The 18,049-nt window shown below is 43.6% G+C and overlaps 1 protein-coding gene across 3 annotated transcripts in view; it reads right to left on the reverse strand.

The window, feature by feature from the left end:
- Window positions 1-18,049, reverse strand: part of LOC110503343 (neurobeachin) — a 329,781-nt gene that overhangs the window by 266,786 nt on the left and 44,946 nt on the right. For all 3 annotated transcript variants that reach the window (XM_036961703.2, XM_036961702.2, XM_036961699.2), the window contains exons 2-4: window positions 7,367-7,598; window positions 6,775-6,875; window positions 5,946-6,041 (exon numbers count right to left, since the gene is read on the reverse strand). In XM_036961703.2, the coding sequence (XP_036817598.1) occupies window positions 5,946-6,041; window positions 6,775-6,875; window positions 7,367-7,598 (429 nt within the window). The remainder of the gene's footprint in view (window positions 1-5,945; window positions 6,042-6,774; window positions 6,876-7,366; window positions 7,599-18,049) is intronic.

Below are 18,049 nucleotides of genomic sequence, written 5' to 3' on the forward strand. Positions count from 1 at the left end.
ATAAAAATGAAATTATTCAAAATCAACATCCCAATTAGAATTTGGACTAAAATATTTGACAGTGTAATCCTACCAATAGCACTTTATGGAAGTGAGGTTTGGGGGCCACTCAATAAACTGGATTTTAAAATGTGGGACAAACATCCAATTGAAACCCTACATGCAGAATTCTGTCGGAAAATTCTACAAGTCCAGAGAAATACACCAACTAATGCATGTAGGGCAGAATTGGGCCGTTTTCCAGTAATAATGAAAATACAGAAAAGATCATTAAAATTTTGGCTACATCTAAATTCAAGTCCAAATTCGAGTCTGCAATTTAAAGCACTTCAAGCCCAAGAGCTGAGCCCAGAAACGAGCCCTCTCAGTCAGCTGGTGTTGGACCTCACCAATCAAGCTGACACCAGCACTGCTTCAAAAGAAAGAATTCCAATAAACAAAATCATGAACCAATCAAAGGAATCATACTTACAATACTGGAAAAACGAAACAAAATCCCAAAGCCTGAGGGACACTGAATAATAACATCTGCATAGTAAACAGTAACTTACTTATTATTACTATTATTGTTATTACTATAATTATTAATGTTTACTGTAGACTGTTACCATTTTATTGTATTTATTTTTTTATTATTATTTACTACCATTTTATATTATTATTTGCTATCATTTACAATTTTGTTACAATGTATATTGTATACATTGTTGCTTTGGCAATATTGACACAATGTTTTTCATGCCAATAAAGCAGCTTGAATTTGAAATTTGAATTTGAGAGAGAGAGAGAGAGAGAGAGAGAGAGAGAGAGAGAGAGAGAGAGAGAGAGAGAGAGAGAGAGAGAGAGAGAGAGAGGAGAGAGAGAGAGAGAGAGAGAGAGAGAGAGAGAGAGAGAGAGAGAGAGAGAGAGAGAGAGAGAGAGAGAGAGAGAGAGAGAGAGAGAGAGACTTTTCATAGACTCCAGAGGAAGCGCTATCTCTAAAACAAATAAAGTAACAAACATACTGCTGTAGTGTGATTGTTCTTTAGATGGTGCATGGATGACTATGAAGACAAACATTGGATAGAGACTAATTACTCTTTTGCAGATTTAGGAGCCGTTCCCCTGCTTAGACATTGCATGCGTCAACCAACTGTTGCATACCAAGTCATTGACAGTGCAGTCAGGCACCAGACTGCTTTACCATATTTTTATTTGACCTTTATTTAACCAGGTAGGCCAGTTGAGAACAAGTTCTCATTTACAACTGCGACCTGGCCAAGATAAAGCAAAGCAGTTTGACAAATACAACAACAGAGTTACACATGGAATAAATAAACATATAGTCAATAATACAGTAGAAAAGGTCTATAGTCTATATACAGTGTGGCAAATGAGGTAGGATAAGGGAGGTAAGGCTATAAATAGGACATGGTGGTGAAGTAATTATAATATAGCAATTAAACACTGGAATGGTTGGTGTGCAGAAGATGAATGTGCAAGTATAGATACTGGGGTGCAAAGGAGCAAGATAAATAAATAAAGGATGAGGATGAGGTAGTTGGATGGGCTCTTTACAGATGGGCTATGTACAGGTGCAGTGATCTGTGAGCTGCTCTGACAGCTGGTGCTTAAAGCTAGTGAGGGAGATATAAGTCTCCAGCTTCAGTGAATTTTGCAGTTAGTTCCAGTCATTGGCAGCAGAGAACTGGAAGGAAAGGCGGCCAAAGGAAGAATTGGCTTTGGGGGTGACCAGTGAGATATACCTGCTGGAGCACGTGCTATGGGTGGGTGCTGCTATGGTGACCAGTGAGCTGAGATAAGGTGGGGCTTTACCTAGCAGAGACTTGTAGATGACCTAGAGCCAGTGGGTTTGGTGACGAGTATGAAGCAAGGAGCAGCCAACGAGAGCATATAGGTCGCAGTGGTGGGCAGTATATGGGGCTTTGGTGACAAAACGGATGGCACTGTGATAGACTGCATCCAATTTGTTGAGTAGAGTGCTGAAGTCTATTTTGTAAATGACATAGCCAAAGTCGAAGATCGGTAGGATGGTCAGTTTTACGAGGGTATGTTTAGCAGCATGAGTGAAGGATGCTTTGTTGTGAAATAGGAAGCCGATTCTAGATTTAATTTTGTATTGGAGATGCTTAATGTGAGTCTGGAAGGTGAGTTTACAGTCTAACCAGACACCTATGTATTTGGAGTTGTCCACATATTCTAAGTCAGAACCGTCCAGAGTAGTGATGCTGGACGGGCGGGCAGGTGTGGGCAGCAATCGGTTGAAGAGCATGCATTTAGTTTTACTTGCATCTAAGAGCAGTTGGAGGCCACAGAAGGAGAGTTGTATGGTATTGAAGCTTGTCTGGAGGTTAGTTAACACAGTGTCCAAAGAAGGGCCAGAATGGTGTCGTCTGCGTAGAGGTGGATCAGAGAATCAGCAACAGCAAGCGCAACATCATTGATGCATACAGAGAAGAGTCGACCCGAGAATTGACACACTGATCTCTTTCAGAGAGGTAGTTGGTGAACCAGGCGAGGCAATCATTTGAGAAACCAAGGCTGTTGAGTCTGCCGATAAGAATGTGGTGATTGACAGAGTCGAAGCCTTGGCCAGGTCGATGAATACGGCTGCACAGTAATTACTCTTATCGATGGCGGTTACGATATCGTTTAGGACCTTGAGCGTGGCTGAGGTGCACCCATGACCAGATCTGAAACCAGATTGCATAGTGGAGAAGGTATGGTGGGATTCGAAATGGTCGGTAATCTGTTTGTTAACTTGGCTTTCAAAGACCTTAGAAAGGCACGGTAGGATAGACATAGGTCTGTAGCAGTTGTTTCTAGAGTGTTTCCCCTTTTGAAGAGGGGGATGGCTGTGGCAGCTTTCCAGTCTCTGGGAATCTCAGATGATACGAAAGAGAGGTTGAACAGGATAGCAATAGGGGTTGCCACAATTTCGACAGATAATTTTAGAAAGAGAGGGTCCAGATTGTCTAGCCCGGCTGATTTGTAGGCGTCCAGATGTTGCAGCTCTTTCAGAACATCAGCTATCTGGATTTGGGTGAAGGAGAAATTGGGGCATGCTTATTTAAGATGGCAAGGAAGGCATTTTTAAAGAATAAACAGGCATCGTCTACTGACGGGATGAGGTAAATATCCTTTCAGGATACCCTTGGCCAGGTCGATTAGAAAGGCCTGCTCGCTGAAGTGTTTTAGGGAGCGTTTGACAGTGATGAGGGTTGGTCGTTTGACCGCAGAACCATTACGGATGCAGGCAATGAGGCAGTGATTGCTGAGATCTTGGCTGAAAACAGCAGAGGTGTATTTGGAGGGCAAGTTGGTTAGGATGATATCTTTGTGGGTGCCCGTGTTTACGGATTTGGGGTTGTACCTGGTGGGTTCATTGATAATTTGTGTGAGATTGAGGGCATCAAGTTTAAATTGTAGGATGGCCGGGGTGTTAAACATGTCCCAATTTAGGTCCCCTAGCAGCACGAGCTCTGTAGATAGATGGGGGGCAATCAATTCACATATGGTGTCCAGGGCACTGTTGTGGGCAGAGGGTGGTCTATAGCAAGCGGCAACGGTGAGAGACTTGTTTCTGGAAAGGTGGATATTTAAAAGTAGAAGCTCAAATTGTTTGGGTACAGACCTGGATAGTAAGACAGAACTCTGCAGGCTATCTCTGCAATAGATTGCAACACTGCACCCTTTGGCACTTCTATCTTGTCGGAAAATGTTATAGTTAGGGATGGACATTTCAGGGTTTTTGGTAGTCTTCCTAAGCCAGGATTCAGACACGGCTAGGACATCCGGGTTGGCAGAGTGTGCTAAAGCAGTGAATAAAAACAACTTAGGGAGGAGGCTTCTAATGTTAACATGCATGAAACCAAGGCCTTTACGGTTACAGAAGTCAACAAATGAGAGCACCTGGGGAGTAGGAATGGAGCTAGGCACTGCAGGGCCTGGATTAACCTCTATATCACCAGAGGAACAGAGGAGGAGTAGAATAAGGGTACGGCTAAAGGCTATCAGAAATGGTCGTCTAGTACATTCGGGACAGAGAGTAAAAGGAGCAGGTTTCTGGGCGCGATAGAATAGATTCAAGGCGTAATGTACAGACAAAGGTATGGTAGGATGTGAGTACAATGGAGGTAAACCTAGGCATTGAGTAATGATGAGAGAGATATTGTCTCTGGAGATGTTTAAACCAGGTGACTGCATATGTGGGAGGTGGAACAAAATGATTGGTTAAGGCATATTGAGCAGAGCTATAGTGAAATAAGACAATAATCACTAACCAGGACAGAAATGGACAAGGCATATTGATATTTGGGAGAGGCATGCATAGCCGAGTGATCATAGGGGTCCAGTGAGTGGTTGGGCTGGCTGGAGACACGGCGATTCAGACAGCTAGCAGGCTGGGGCTAGCAAGCTAGCAAAAGGGCCTTAGAGGGACATGGAGACGGAGAAAAGTCTGTTTTAGCCTCCGCGTGCGGTGACGTTGATAGACCAGTCGTGATGGATTGGTAGGGTTCTGAGTAGCAGAGGGGTCCAAGTCCAATTGGCAAAATAGGTATGGTGGCCCAAGAAATTGGCCAATGGATCTATTCAGCTTACAGTCCAATATGCTCTAGCTAGTGGGCCCCGCTAGCAGGCTAGCAGATGGGCATTCAGGGGACGTCGCGACGGAGGGGCCTGTTGGAAAAAAACCCTCAGGCAGATTACGTTGGTAGTCCTGTCGTGATGGATATAATCATGTATTCGTTGAGTGAAAGGGGCCCAGGCCAATTGGCAAAATAGGTACAGTGGCGCGAGAAATTGGCCGATGGGCCTATTAGCTAACAGTCCGATATGCTCTAGACAGCTAGCGGGCCGCGGCTAGCAGGGTAACAGATGGGCATTCAGGGGATGTCGCGAGGTAGGGGCCAGTTGAGTACCCCCTCACGCAGATTACGTCAGTAGTCCAGTCGTGAAGGATCGGCGGGCCTCCGTGCCCCGTACCGGAAGTAAAAGGGGTCCAGGTATTGTAGCACAGGAGTGGCTGATGGTCTCTTCAGCTAGCCGGGAGATGGGCCTAACATGGGCTAGCTCCAGGTTAATTGATGCTTTCTTCGGGATGTTAGCCAGGAGTAGTCACTTGGATTGCAGCTAGCTAGCTGCGATGATCCAGGTGAAAAGGTTCAGCGCTTGCGGTAGGAATCCGGGGATATGGAGAGAAAATAGGTCCGGTATGCTCTGGTTTGAATCGCGTTGTACAAACTGGCGAGAGCTTTCCGAGCTAAAGGTTAGCTGATGACCGCAAGCAGTGGTTGGTTGACTACTAGCTAGTAAGTAGTGAGCCGGCCAGACTTTGTTGGGGGATTCCGGTTCCGAGGTAAATAAAAATACTTTATAGAAAACAGATCCACACCACATTGGGTGAGGCGGGTTGAAGGAGAGTATTTTGAAGTTGAGGTTTAGAGAAATATAAAAAATATATGCAAAGAAAAATATATTAAAATATATATACACGGGACATGTCAAGACGAAGGACAAAGACGTCTGACTGCTACGCCATCTTGGATTAATGTGTTATGTGCTGTTGTGGTTAGCTGATAAGTAAAATACCTATCCAGGTGTTGTAAGATCTGGCATGCATCAGCAACCCCTGGGCAGAGGAACGTGCCCTTTATAATGAACTGACCACATCTACAGCCATGCATCAACTCAACTGCTTCCTGTTCACTTACAACAATTAACAAACATCTGACCAATCAGAACAGAAAAAGGTAGGTGCTAGGTAGATAATCAATTCCAATTCCAAACAGCTGATTCCTCGTATTATAGAACAGTGACAGATACGTACAGTTGATGTATAACTTTATTCAGCTAATCACACAAACAAAAACATACATTTTTTTCAGTGTATAATAAGAGGGAATGTCCACATCACCAGGCTAGCCCAGCGTGTAAAGTCTTACCGCAGCACTGCGTCCGGGGAAGTTGAAGAAAGTGTCTGGACCGTGTCTCTGAGGCATCTGGTTCAGAACAGACAGCAGCTTCACTGCATGCCTCGGCTGAAGAGGAGAGATGGTGGTAGGAGAGAGAAGAAGAGATGGAGGGAGGAGAGAGAGAAGAGAGGGAGGGAGGAGAGAGGAGAAGAGATGGAGGGAGGAGAGAGGAGAAGAGATGGAGGGAGGAGAGAGAGAAGAGATGGCGAGACGAGAGAGAGAAGAGACGGCGAGAATAGAGAGAGAAGTGAAAGAGGGAGGAGAAAGGGAAGAGGAAAGATGGAGGAAGAAGAGAGCAAAGAGATGGAGGGAAGAGAGAGAGAAGAGATAGAGAGAGAAGAGATGGCGAGACGAGAGAGAGAAGAGATGGCGAGAATAGAGAGAGAAGCGAAAGAGGGAGGAGAAAGGGAAGAGGAGAGATGGTGGTAGGAGAGAGGAGAAGAGATGGTGGTAGGAGAGAGGAGAAGAGATGGAGGGAGGAGAGAGAGAAGAGATGGCGAGACGAGAGAGAGAAGAGACAGCGAGAATAGAGAGAGAAGCGAAAGAGAGAGGAGAAAGGGAAGAGGAAAGATGGAGGGAGAAGAGAGCAAAGAGATGGAGGGAAGAGACAGAGAGGAGACATGAAGGGACATAAAGGGAAGAGAGAAAAGAAGAGAAGTGATGTATGGATGAGATGGAGATAATATCGTATATGAGCCATGTTCATCACATACTGTACAATAGATGATTATAACACCAACTTGTAACCTCTCCTTCCCCTCCCATTACTTACCCAGAGTCCTCTACTCCTACAACTTACCCAGAGTCCTCGGTCTCCCCTCAGCATACTGAACAGCAGTTTGAGCTCCTTCACTGTGATGCTGTAGCTGGCTAGCACTCCTAACATATCCACCAGCAGGTCTACAGACAGACAGACACACACACACACACACACACACACACACACGTTGAGTTGGTACTTCAATTTCCTCACTGGCAGATAGGGGTTAATTATTTACTGCAGAAAAATCCACAATAGAAACATGCCCTCATATTTCACAATAGAATTAAAAAGAGTTGAAAAGTGCCAAGCCTTTAGTTTGCCCTCTAAAATTAAATTTTCCTCTAAACTGCAATTCAGTCTCATTATAAAACACACTGTGACTAATGATATTTTCTCTTTTCAATCTTTCCTCTCCTTTAAGCCAGAGGAATTTCAATATGCTTAAAATATTAACTTAATCCACATCCATCCACCTATAAAGCTGCAGTGGGTACTGTACTGCAGGCTTACTATGGGCACCTGGCCATGGAACAAGCTCTATTAACTATTTTGTGTGTGTGTGTGTGTTTGTGTGCATGCATGCGTGTGTGCATGTGTGCGTGTGTGCTGCTTGCGTTTGTTCCTTTACCTGCGATCATGTCGTCAACGGAGCTCATCTTCAGCAGTACCTGCTCTATGAGGCCCACCTCAGTGCTGGTCTGGAGGTTACGGACACTCTTCCTGAGGATGGCTGTGAACATGGACCACACCTCAGCCTGGCAGGTCACATCACAGTGCTCCAACAGCTCCACCATACAGCCTAGGCTCTCTGCCGCCGCTATGATGAAGTTCTGCTCCAGGTCAAACTCACCCCCAACCAGCTGGAGAGGAGAGATGTAGGGAGGGGAGGGAGAGGAGGGAAGGGATGGAGAGGTAGTATGAGATTAACAGACATTATTGTTCAGTAAGAGAGAGGAGGCCTTTTCCTCTAAGAGACAGTGATTGAATTACAAAAGGCTCATAAATAGAAGGGTTGTAATGTAAAATCTTATATTTGTTGGAAAGTGGAACGAAAGGGGCTTACCGATCAACCAACAATCCATATTTATATTCTTGATGCTCAACAGGCAATTAATTGGTCGCCTCTAGTAGCGCGAACACACAGAGAACACACAGAGAACATACTGAGAACATACATAGAACACATGGTACAGAGGCTGCATCCTGACTGGTGGGCATGGAAGCAGCCATGCAGAAAATAGGGTCAGAAACTCTCCAGGTACCATCACTGGGACTGACAGGACAAGGCCTGCAGGAAATAAGGTAAGAACTAATAGCAGATCTAACGAAAGAGAGAGTGAGAGAGAGAGAGAGAGAGAGAGAGAGAGAGAGAGAGAGAGTGAAAGCGCGTGCGAGAGAGAGAGAGGGGGAGGGTAATAAGCAATCTGATGTGGTTCAATGGCCAAGCTCTTCAGAAAACCCACCTCTATAAAGCAGAGCTTACAGTAACAAACCCTTGCTAAATATAGACCGTGTTCACACTGTTGCACACTGAACAGACTACCTGGGTCCAACAAACCGCACAGGTCCTCTCATCTCCCTACCCCACCATCTTGTCTTTCCTCTCCTCTTCTTCTATCCTCTCCTCACCCCTGTATTATCCTCGCTACTCTGCTTTGTCTTTTCATGTATTTATCCCTCATTCTATTTTGGTAGAACTCAGCTCCAGTTGTCACACCGTGATCTGTTTCACCTGTCTTTGTCTTTCACCTGTCTTTGTCTCCACCCCCCTCTAGCTGTCGCCCACCTTCACATTATCCCCTGTGTATTTATACCGGTGTTCTCTGTTTGTCTGTTGCCAGTTCGTCTTGTCTTGTCTTACCAGCGTGCTTCCCAGTCTTCCTTTTTCTCAAGTCTGTTGTCCCTGCCCTGACCCTGAGCCTGTTTTCAATAAATCATCTGAGAACTGTACTATTCGCCTCCCGTGTCCGCATCTGGGTCATATCCTGAGTCGTGATACCAGTAGTCATTTTTTTGTGTTATAAAAGGCACTAGAGCACAGGGTCCAGGGAAAGTATGCCTGTGGAATTTAACATCTTGACAAAAACTTTATTTTCAATGAGAGGAATTGATTTTCAGAGCAGACCGTGTGCAGTTGAAGTTAGGATAAAAACAGGACCGGATCAATCATGTTTATTTACTTTCTTCTCTACACCAGAGAACCAGGATTCTGACTAAGAACTAGCTTCTCCATTACATTGTGGATTGAGCAAACAACCTCAACATTTTTACTGCAAATACATTGGCAGGCTAGTAGGCCATGGTACAGAGAGAGATAGAGAGACAATGCTCAGACAGCCAATGTGCTCAGAGAGGAAAGGAAGAGAGGTATAGATGAAGACATGGGATGCGTCCCCAATGACACTCTATTCCCTGTTTAGTGCTCTGGTTAAAAGTCTCTGGTCAAAAGTAGTACACTGAATAGGGAATAGAGTGGTATTTGGGATGTAAATATGGACACAGATTAGCCATGTAGGCTGCGTTTAAACAGGCAGCCCAATTCAGATCTTTTTTCACTAATTGGTCTTTCGACCAATCAGATCAGCTATGAAAAAGATCTGATGTGAAAAGATCTCGTGTGATTGGTCAAAATAACAATTAGTGGAAAAAGATCAGAATTGGGATGCCTGTCTAAACAAAGCCTTAGAAGCTTTCAGCCTCTCACTCACATAGCCAGTCAGACTGTTAGAGTAATTATACCAGTCATTACACACACCACTTTAACCACTTCAACTGGCTCAACCATGCTACAATATAATCAATGCTAAGAACTCAATGGAAGAAAATGTATACAGGTATCCTTGTATAAATTTAGCTTGAAAGTTTGTTTAAACTATTTGTAAGAAGAACTTGAGGGTTGTCAAAGATTCAGAAATCTAGGTACATTGTGTAAGCCTGAGGTATGCCAGAGGCAAGGAGAGTTAACATGATGTACATTGGATGTACTGTACAGCAGTAGAGCTGAACGTCTGCATTCTAAACTCCAGGGATGTGTCCTAAATAGCACCCTATTCCCTATATAGTGCACTACTTTTGACCAGACCCATTTGGGACAACGAAAATGGAATTAGGGCGCTCCTATAAACCAGTGAGAGGACAGCAGAGAGGAGAGAGCAGAGAACAAGGACACAGGGAGTCTAATCATCAACAAAACCTTGAGGTTGAAAATAACAAGTTGTGCCGTGCAAAGCCTTTTTTTACAGTGTGATGTGGTATCTTTAATTGATCACAATCTGCTGGTTGGATGAAAGACAGAATAACTACTTTTTAACCTGAAATGTTTAGTATGCACAGCAGTGCCACTGCTTCTATTAGCAGAATAACACTTTCATTTACAATCTCTTTCTGGATTAAAAACCATCTTCAAATCAGATTCTTGATTAGGTCCCACAATCACACAGGCGCCAGATGTCTCTGTGTGAGTAGCTGCATTAAGAATGAGCAGAATGTATAATGAGCAGAATGTATAATGAGCAGAATCTATATTGGAAACATACAGTCTGGTTACACATAACAATGTACCTCGTCCACCATCTAAGATTACAGTATCTGTTAAGGATTACTGGAAGCAACAGGCTACATATAGCTATAGATGGCAGCTTAGTTTAACATAATATGCGATGAGAAAAACATCAACATTCCATATGGGCAGTGACAGAAATTATACACATTTCAATTTAACTCTACAGTACTAGTCACTTTCTCTCACTACAACCTCTCCCTCTCTCCATATCCCCTCTCACACTCAGTCTCTACCCCTCCCAACCTCTCCTTCACTCTATTCTCTCCATCTTTCTGTGTATTAACCTCCTGACCATTGATCTCTGTTACACTTAACATCTTGATCAGTGATTAGTTCCTTTCTCCTGACTGCATCTTGGCAGGATGACGAACGAGAGAGAGAGAGAGAGAGAGAGAGAGAGAGAGAGAGAGAGAGAGAGAGAGAGAGAGAGAGAGAGAGAGAGAGAGAGAGAGAGAGAGAGAGAGAGAGAGAGAGAGAGAGAGAGAGAGAGAGAGAGAGAGAGAGAGAGAGAGAGAGAGAGAGAGAGAGAGAGAGAGAGAGAGAGAGAGAGAGAGAGAGAGAGAGAGAGAGAGAGAGACTCTTGGTCACCATGGTGACGGCAGTAGGTTGGACTAGAAGCGTAATCTTCTGTAGGTTTCCAGTCTAAACAGTGGACAGCAAATCGGGTTTAAAACAATAGAAGTGAATTCCTATTTCCAGCTGTTGGTGAGAATAAACAGAGGAGAGAAGGAGCAGGAATATCCGTGCAATATGTCAAGATGAATAATAAAATAAATACACAGCTGCTCCATACTAAGAGACATCCCATTGTGAAGGCTCAGGCTATCCTGCTGTATCCAGCATCAGAGTACATCAGCGAAAGCAGACAAAAAACGCTGGTGTGTTGTTCCTGTTTCCTTGTCATCCTTAATTAAAATAAAACCAGTACAACACAGTAACTCCAGTAGTCTGAGGGGGTAAACCCAGGGCTCTTCTCTCCCTATTCGAGACCTGACAAAATGTCACGACTAGAAAGGTCAGGCTCCAGCTCAGCCCAGTCCAAGCGCTTATCTGTCCTGACACCACAATGGTGGAACCAGCTTCCCCCTGAAGCTAGGACAGCAGAGTCCTTGCCCAATGTTATCTCAACATTTGTGGGGCACTGAGCAAATTGTAGGTCTTGTGAGCAGAAACCTGAACGTTGTGACAATTTTGTGCAACTTCCAGCACGCTTTACAGTGAAGACTGAGGCTGTACAGTGAACACTGAGGCTGTACAGTGAACACTGAGGCTGTACAGTGAAGACTGAGGCTTTACAGTGAACACTGAGGCTGTACAGTGAAGACTGAGGCTTTACAGTGAAGACTGAGGCTGTACAGTGAACACTAAGGCTGTACAGTGAAGACTGAGGCTTTACAGTGAAGACTGAGGCTGTACAGTTAACACTGAGGCTGTACAGTGAAGACTGAGGCTTTACAGTGAACACTGAGGCTGTACAGTGAAGACTGAGGCTTTACAGTGAAGACTGAGGCTTTACAGTGAAGACTGAGGCTGTACAGTTTTAGACAGTAGCTAATAGGCTATTGTGGCTATTTGAGCATAATGTAGGCCTACCAACAAAACCAATGGAGCAAATCCTATAACATTTTCACATGGAAATGGCTTTTGATTTCTATGATATGGGATGACCCACCCACTCTGTCTGCCGAATTCCTTCTCTTTGCTCGTGCTTTCCTTAATAGGATGTCGGTGGGCGGAGCCGGGAGGGTTATCAGCAAAATGGGGCACGCCTGGGCTCAAACAAACATTGAATTAATAAAGCTGCATACAAACATGTCCTCTTTTTTACTTTCTTGAGTAAGGCAGCTCCAAAATACAGGCATTTCAGCCTAGCTCAGTGCTTTCCATGGTGGTGGTGCAGCCAGCGGGAAAATACGGAGCATAGGTGTTGGTAATGTTCTCTAGTTGCGCCATGATTAGCTCAGTGTTCTCACTATGTCACCACCAAGTCTAAGGGTAGACCTTGAAAATTCAAGCCCCTTGGGTGCTGTCATAGAGTTACACTAAAAGTGCCCATCCAAGAAGGCTCAAGGTCATTGGTCACAGATAAAATTATGTCAAATCACGTTATATCTACAGTAGCTTTGATTGGACTGATCATGTAAACATCATACTTATAAAATTGTAGCTAGCAGTCATCATGAATGAAGTCGACAAATTTACTGGCAAATCATTTTTAATCCTTGTCATATGAAGATAAATAATGATAATAAATTATAGATAAAACGTATAGGTGCTCATCGCCCATTGGACATAAACATTACACAACAAGTTGGCAATCGCAAATTCAACAATGAGTGGTTTGGAAGTAGTCAGTGAAAGTGACTAATTGCAAGCATTGCAAAGCAATCAGTAGCCTGCTATTCAGTGGAGTGGCTGCATGGTCTCAATCTGGGATTAAGTTTAAAATGATAAACACTCAACATTGGCCATGCTGTCAAAACAACTGTTAACTCAGAACTGCGAAAACTTGACTTCAGTGAGTTCAAGACAGGAAATTCCGGGAAAAACGAGCTCCGACAGGGAAATATGTGTTGAGCGGTCATCCAACTCGGAATTGTAAATCAAATCGCCACTGGTTGATCTATATAGTGCAAACTAATGGGGCGAACTCTTGAAGTACAATCTCTAGTGCCTCTGCGTGGCATGGCATTTCTACTGTGCGGCAGTCCTGGAGGAGGGGCACAGTTTAGAGTGAACGTTGTCCCTGCCCGTCTTCCGAAAACATCTGAAGCCCTACCTCCTCAAAGAGTATCTTAAATAATCCCACAGCCCCCCCTCCTCATGCCCGACCCTGACCACTCGCACTTGACTAAGTAAGAGAGGGATATAGAGATGGAGAGGCAGAGAGAAGGAAAGAGAATAAGAGAGAGGAGAGGAAAGAGAGCGAGGGAGAGAGATTAGATATAGAAATGGGTTTATTGCTCCTGATTAATCGGCTGAACATCGCTAATGAACAACACTGTGAGCAACACACACACATACACACACACAGTGTGTCTGCCAGACTGTGTAGTAGTGTGAATAGTAGGACACCACAGCTGCTCTGATGCTCTGGGGACTCGAACCACTTCCTCATTCCAATATAATGTAAATGAATTCATTCATTTGCATAACTGGCAGAACAGCCTTGTGGGAGTAAATGCACCAGGCAAAACCCACAAATTAAACCCCTTTTGTAGCTGTCATGGTCTATACTCTAATCAGCAGGATGTCAACGTCATACACACACCAAAACACATACACGGTGTAGTCCCAGTGTACTAGCCATGTAACACCAGAAAGGAAACAGTCTTTCAAACAACCGCTTTGATGAATGTGTGTAAACTAGGCCATGATGCTACTGTGAACAGAGCACATATCTGAGAGCCCAGTTACACACTGGTTTCCCCTTTAAAACAAGCCACAACCCACCTCCTGCTTCCTGCTTCCTGCAGCCAAACCTTCCCTCTCCTCCTTGCTGATCACCACTACATCATCCAGACACCTGATCCTCTTGGTTTAGACTACACATCTGCTGTCAGGGGGGGTGGGGGTCAGAGTTTCTCAACACAGTTTTGTTCCAGCCCTGCTCACGCACACATGATCAAAGGGCTAGATGATGAGTTGAGTGATTGAGTCAGACGGGTTTGTGCAGGGCTAGAGCAAAAATGTGCACTGGACCGGAGAGTAGGGACGACAGTGAAATGTTGATGCACGTTCAAACAGAGCTTTGTGCATAAACCCAGTACTGGGAAAAAGCAGAGCCCAGCACTGGGAAACAGCAGAGCCCAGCACTGGGAAACAGCAGAGCCCAGCACTGGGAAACAGCAGAGCCCAGCACTGGGAAACAGCAGAGCCCAGGGAGGTTGTGTGACTGGATTACAGATTAACATGCAGCATGTGATCATGATCACACTGGGGTGGACAAACACAGCAACAACACTAAGGACAGGTCAACACTCTGTTGAAACACTAGAAATTAGAGGATTAGTGATTACAGTCATATTATTGTTGAGACATACACGCGTGATCCTGTCTGGTCTATACAGTATAATCTTCTCCATGCATTTTGGTAGACATATAGATGGTCCAGAATGATCAACTCCACCGCTCAATCAGGTGTGATCTATGACAGATATATTTAGAGTTAATGGGGCATGACATTGCTCTGCTCCCTGACCCAGCATCATTAACAGCTGGCCCGCCCCTGTTCCTCATGAGAAAAAAGATGTCTGTCCATGTGTGGGAGTTTCTACCTCCCTTGCTACTACACGCACGCGCATGCACACACAGACACACATACACACAAATGCACGCACACACGCACCCTCTTCCGCCTGTCCTCCCCATCCTGCTCTCCAGGCCCGTAGCATTCTATCATCTGATTCGGTTGCTGCAATTACTTTTAGGAGACATTATATCAAATCAGCAGTCCCTTTGTGAGGGCTAAAGGGGCCTGAGTGATTTATTGAACAGGAACATAACAGGAAGGTAGTCTCTGCAGCAGAGAGGAGATATCTTGAGTACCAACAACTTAACCTAGAGAGGGAAGAGAGGGAGGAGAGAAGAAGGAGAGAGGGAGGAAAGAGGGAGTCTAATTACCGGGGAGGAGAGAGTGAGAGGAAGGGAGATAGAAGGAGAGAGAGGGAGGAGAGATGGAGGAGAGAGGGACTGGGGAAGAACAGAAGTAGTTTAATCACCTTCTCTCCACATAATAAATCAGGGGGAAAATGAAAGATTTTAAATCCCAGCCTGTTCCATTTATCTAGCTTAATGCTTACTGCTACCATTACCTGTAGAAGCACGAGTATCATGACATCGACTATCTGAAAGGAAATCAAATAAATTCCATAAGATATTGGAATAAATGGAATGTTCTATCATTGTCGAAGGTACACAAGAAGATTATCAAGGTAACCATAAATCCTGGAAAGAAACCATTGTATCAAATCCCAATCCACCCGTCATCATTGCTTTGCACAAAAAGGGCTTCACAGGCAAGGATATTGCTGCCAGTAAGATTGCACCTAAATCAACCATTTATTGGATCATCAAGAACTTCAAGGAGAACGGTTCAATTGTTGTGAAGAAGGCTTCAGGGCGCCCAAGAAAGTCCAGCAAGCGCCAGGACCGTCTCCCAAAGTTGATTCAGCTGCGGGATCGGGGCACCACCAGAACAGAGCTTGCTCAGGAATGGCAGCAGGCAACATCAGCAAAATAACTGTTTGTCGGGAGCTTCATGAAATGGGTTTCCATGGCTGGGCAGCCGCACACAAGCCTAAGATCACCATGCACAATGCCAAGTGTTGGCTGTAGTGGTGTAAAGCTCGCCGATGTTGGACTCTGGAGCACTGGAAATCCGTTCTCTGGAGAGATGAATCATTAATCGTGCTTCACCATCTGACGGGCAATTCTGATATTGGCGGATGCCAGGAGAACGCTAGTGCCAACTGTCAATTTTGGTGGAGGAGGAATAATGGTCTGGGGCTGTTTGTCATGGTTTGGGCTAGGCTCCTTAGCTCCTTAGTTCCAGTGAAGGGAAATCTTAACACTACAATGACATTCTAGACAATTCTGTGCTTCCAACTTTGTGGCAACAGTTTGGGGCAGGCCCTTTCCTGTTTCAGCATGACAATTCCCCAGTGCACTAAGCGAGGTCCATACAGAAATGGCTTGTCGAGATCGGTGTAGAAGAACTTGAACTCAACCCCATCGAACACGTTTGGGATTAATTGGAATGCCAACTGCGAGCCAGGCCTAATCACCAAACATCAGTGCCCGACCCCAAACGGGTTTGCTTATAATGCTCATGGCTGAAGGTAAGAAAATCCCTGCAGAAATGTTCCAACATCTAGCAGAAAGCCTTCCCAGAAAAGTGAAGCCTGTTATAGCAGCAAAGGGGGGACCGACTCGATATTAATGCCCATGAATTTGGAAGGTGATGTTCGACAAGCAGGTGCCCACATACTTTTGGTCATGTAGTATGTGTATATATATATATTATATATACACACACAAACCAGGCAAAGGTTTTGGACACACTTACTCATTCAAGGGATTTTGTACATTCTAGAATAATAGTGAAGATTATCAAAACTAGGAAATAACACATATGGAATCATGTAGAAACCCCCAAAATTGTTAAACAAATCAAAATATATTATTTTTTAGATTCTTCAAAGTAGCCACCCTTTGCACACTCTCTCAACCAGCTTCATGAGGTAGTCACCTGGAATGCATTTCAATTAACAGGTGTGCCTTGTTAATTTGTGGAATTTATTTTCTTCTTAATGCGTTTGAGCCAATCAGTTGTGTTGTGACAAGGTAGGTGTGATATACAGAAGATAGAACTATTTGATAAAAGACCAAGTCCATATTATGGCAAGAACAGCTCAAATAATCAAAGAGAAACGACAGCCCATCATTACTTTAAGACAAAGGTCAGTCAATGCGGAAAATTTAACAAAAGTTGAACATTTGAATCCTATAGACGAACAACCATATATGTGACAATTTTTCCATTTTAAGATAATCACGTTATTTTTATATTATGAATTGTGTGTACCACATTAGGTGTTTTATGGTTGACAAATAATTCACCATACCCACATCGTCCAACAACAATTGATATTTTTTTGTTGCCGTTTTAATTTTTAGAATGTGGAAGAACAGTATATCTCCAGTGATGATCTCAGTTTGTGGAAGAACAGTATATCTCCAGTGATGATTTCAGTTTGTGGAAGAACAGAATATCTCCAGTGATGATTTCAGTTTGTGGAAGAACAGTATATCTCCAGTGATGATCTCAGTTTGTGGAAGAACAGTATATCTCCAGTGATGATCTCAGTTTGTGGAAGAACAGTATATCTCCAGTGATGATCTCAGTTTGTGGAAGAACAGTATATCTCCAGTGATGATCTCAGTTTGTGGAAGAACAGTATATCTCCAGTGATGATCTCAGTTTGTGGAAGAACAGTATATCTCCAGTGATGATCTCAGTTTGTGGAAGAACAGTATATGTGACATTTTGCATGACTCTTGTAAGATGTCCTTTTTTAACACCTGATATGATGTTTTAAGCACTTTCAAGTACAGATGCCCTTCATGTAAATAACTTAAATGCAATATGTAGTTAATTCATTTGTATGGAGGTTCATTTAAAGGTGGTCTATCAACTTAAAAGCACTGATGACTTTAAAAGTTGAGTCATGAAATCTTAGTCTCATTTAAAATAAAGCCCTCAATGTGAACATACCATAGAATAACTACACAAATAGAATACAATTAAATGAATTCAATCAAAACAAGAACAACTTATACATATCAAATAGGGATAAATGTGATGTGCCAATATGCATGTCCATTAGGCAGGTCCCGAAGGTCAATATTACAAAACGTTCAGAAAACCATTCTCTTTGCTTTTAACACTATGATCAGCAATTAAGTTTTGAATTGCGTTAAACCCATGCTAAAGGCAAGACATGTCCTTCTGCACTGAGGTGACAGCAGTAAATAAGTATTAACTGCTTAGAGTTCATGCTAAATGTGGTGACAGAGAGACGTACTGTATATTGTAATGAATAAAAAAAGGGAATCAAGATCAAATGAATACTCACATACTGTATGTGATGACTTATTTGTTTTTAATTCATTCAGAGGTTCAAATGATCACACACAAAATAATTCTCAACAGAACACATTGTACGTAACATTTTCCACACTAGGAAC

Source organism: Oncorhynchus mykiss, chromosome 24 (genome assembly GCF_057628025.1).
Source record: "Oncorhynchus mykiss isolate SJ-2025 chromosome 24, ASM5762802v1, whole genome shotgun sequence".
Taxonomy (NCBI): domain Eukaryota; kingdom Metazoa; phylum Chordata; class Actinopteri; order Salmoniformes; family Salmonidae; genus Oncorhynchus; species Oncorhynchus mykiss.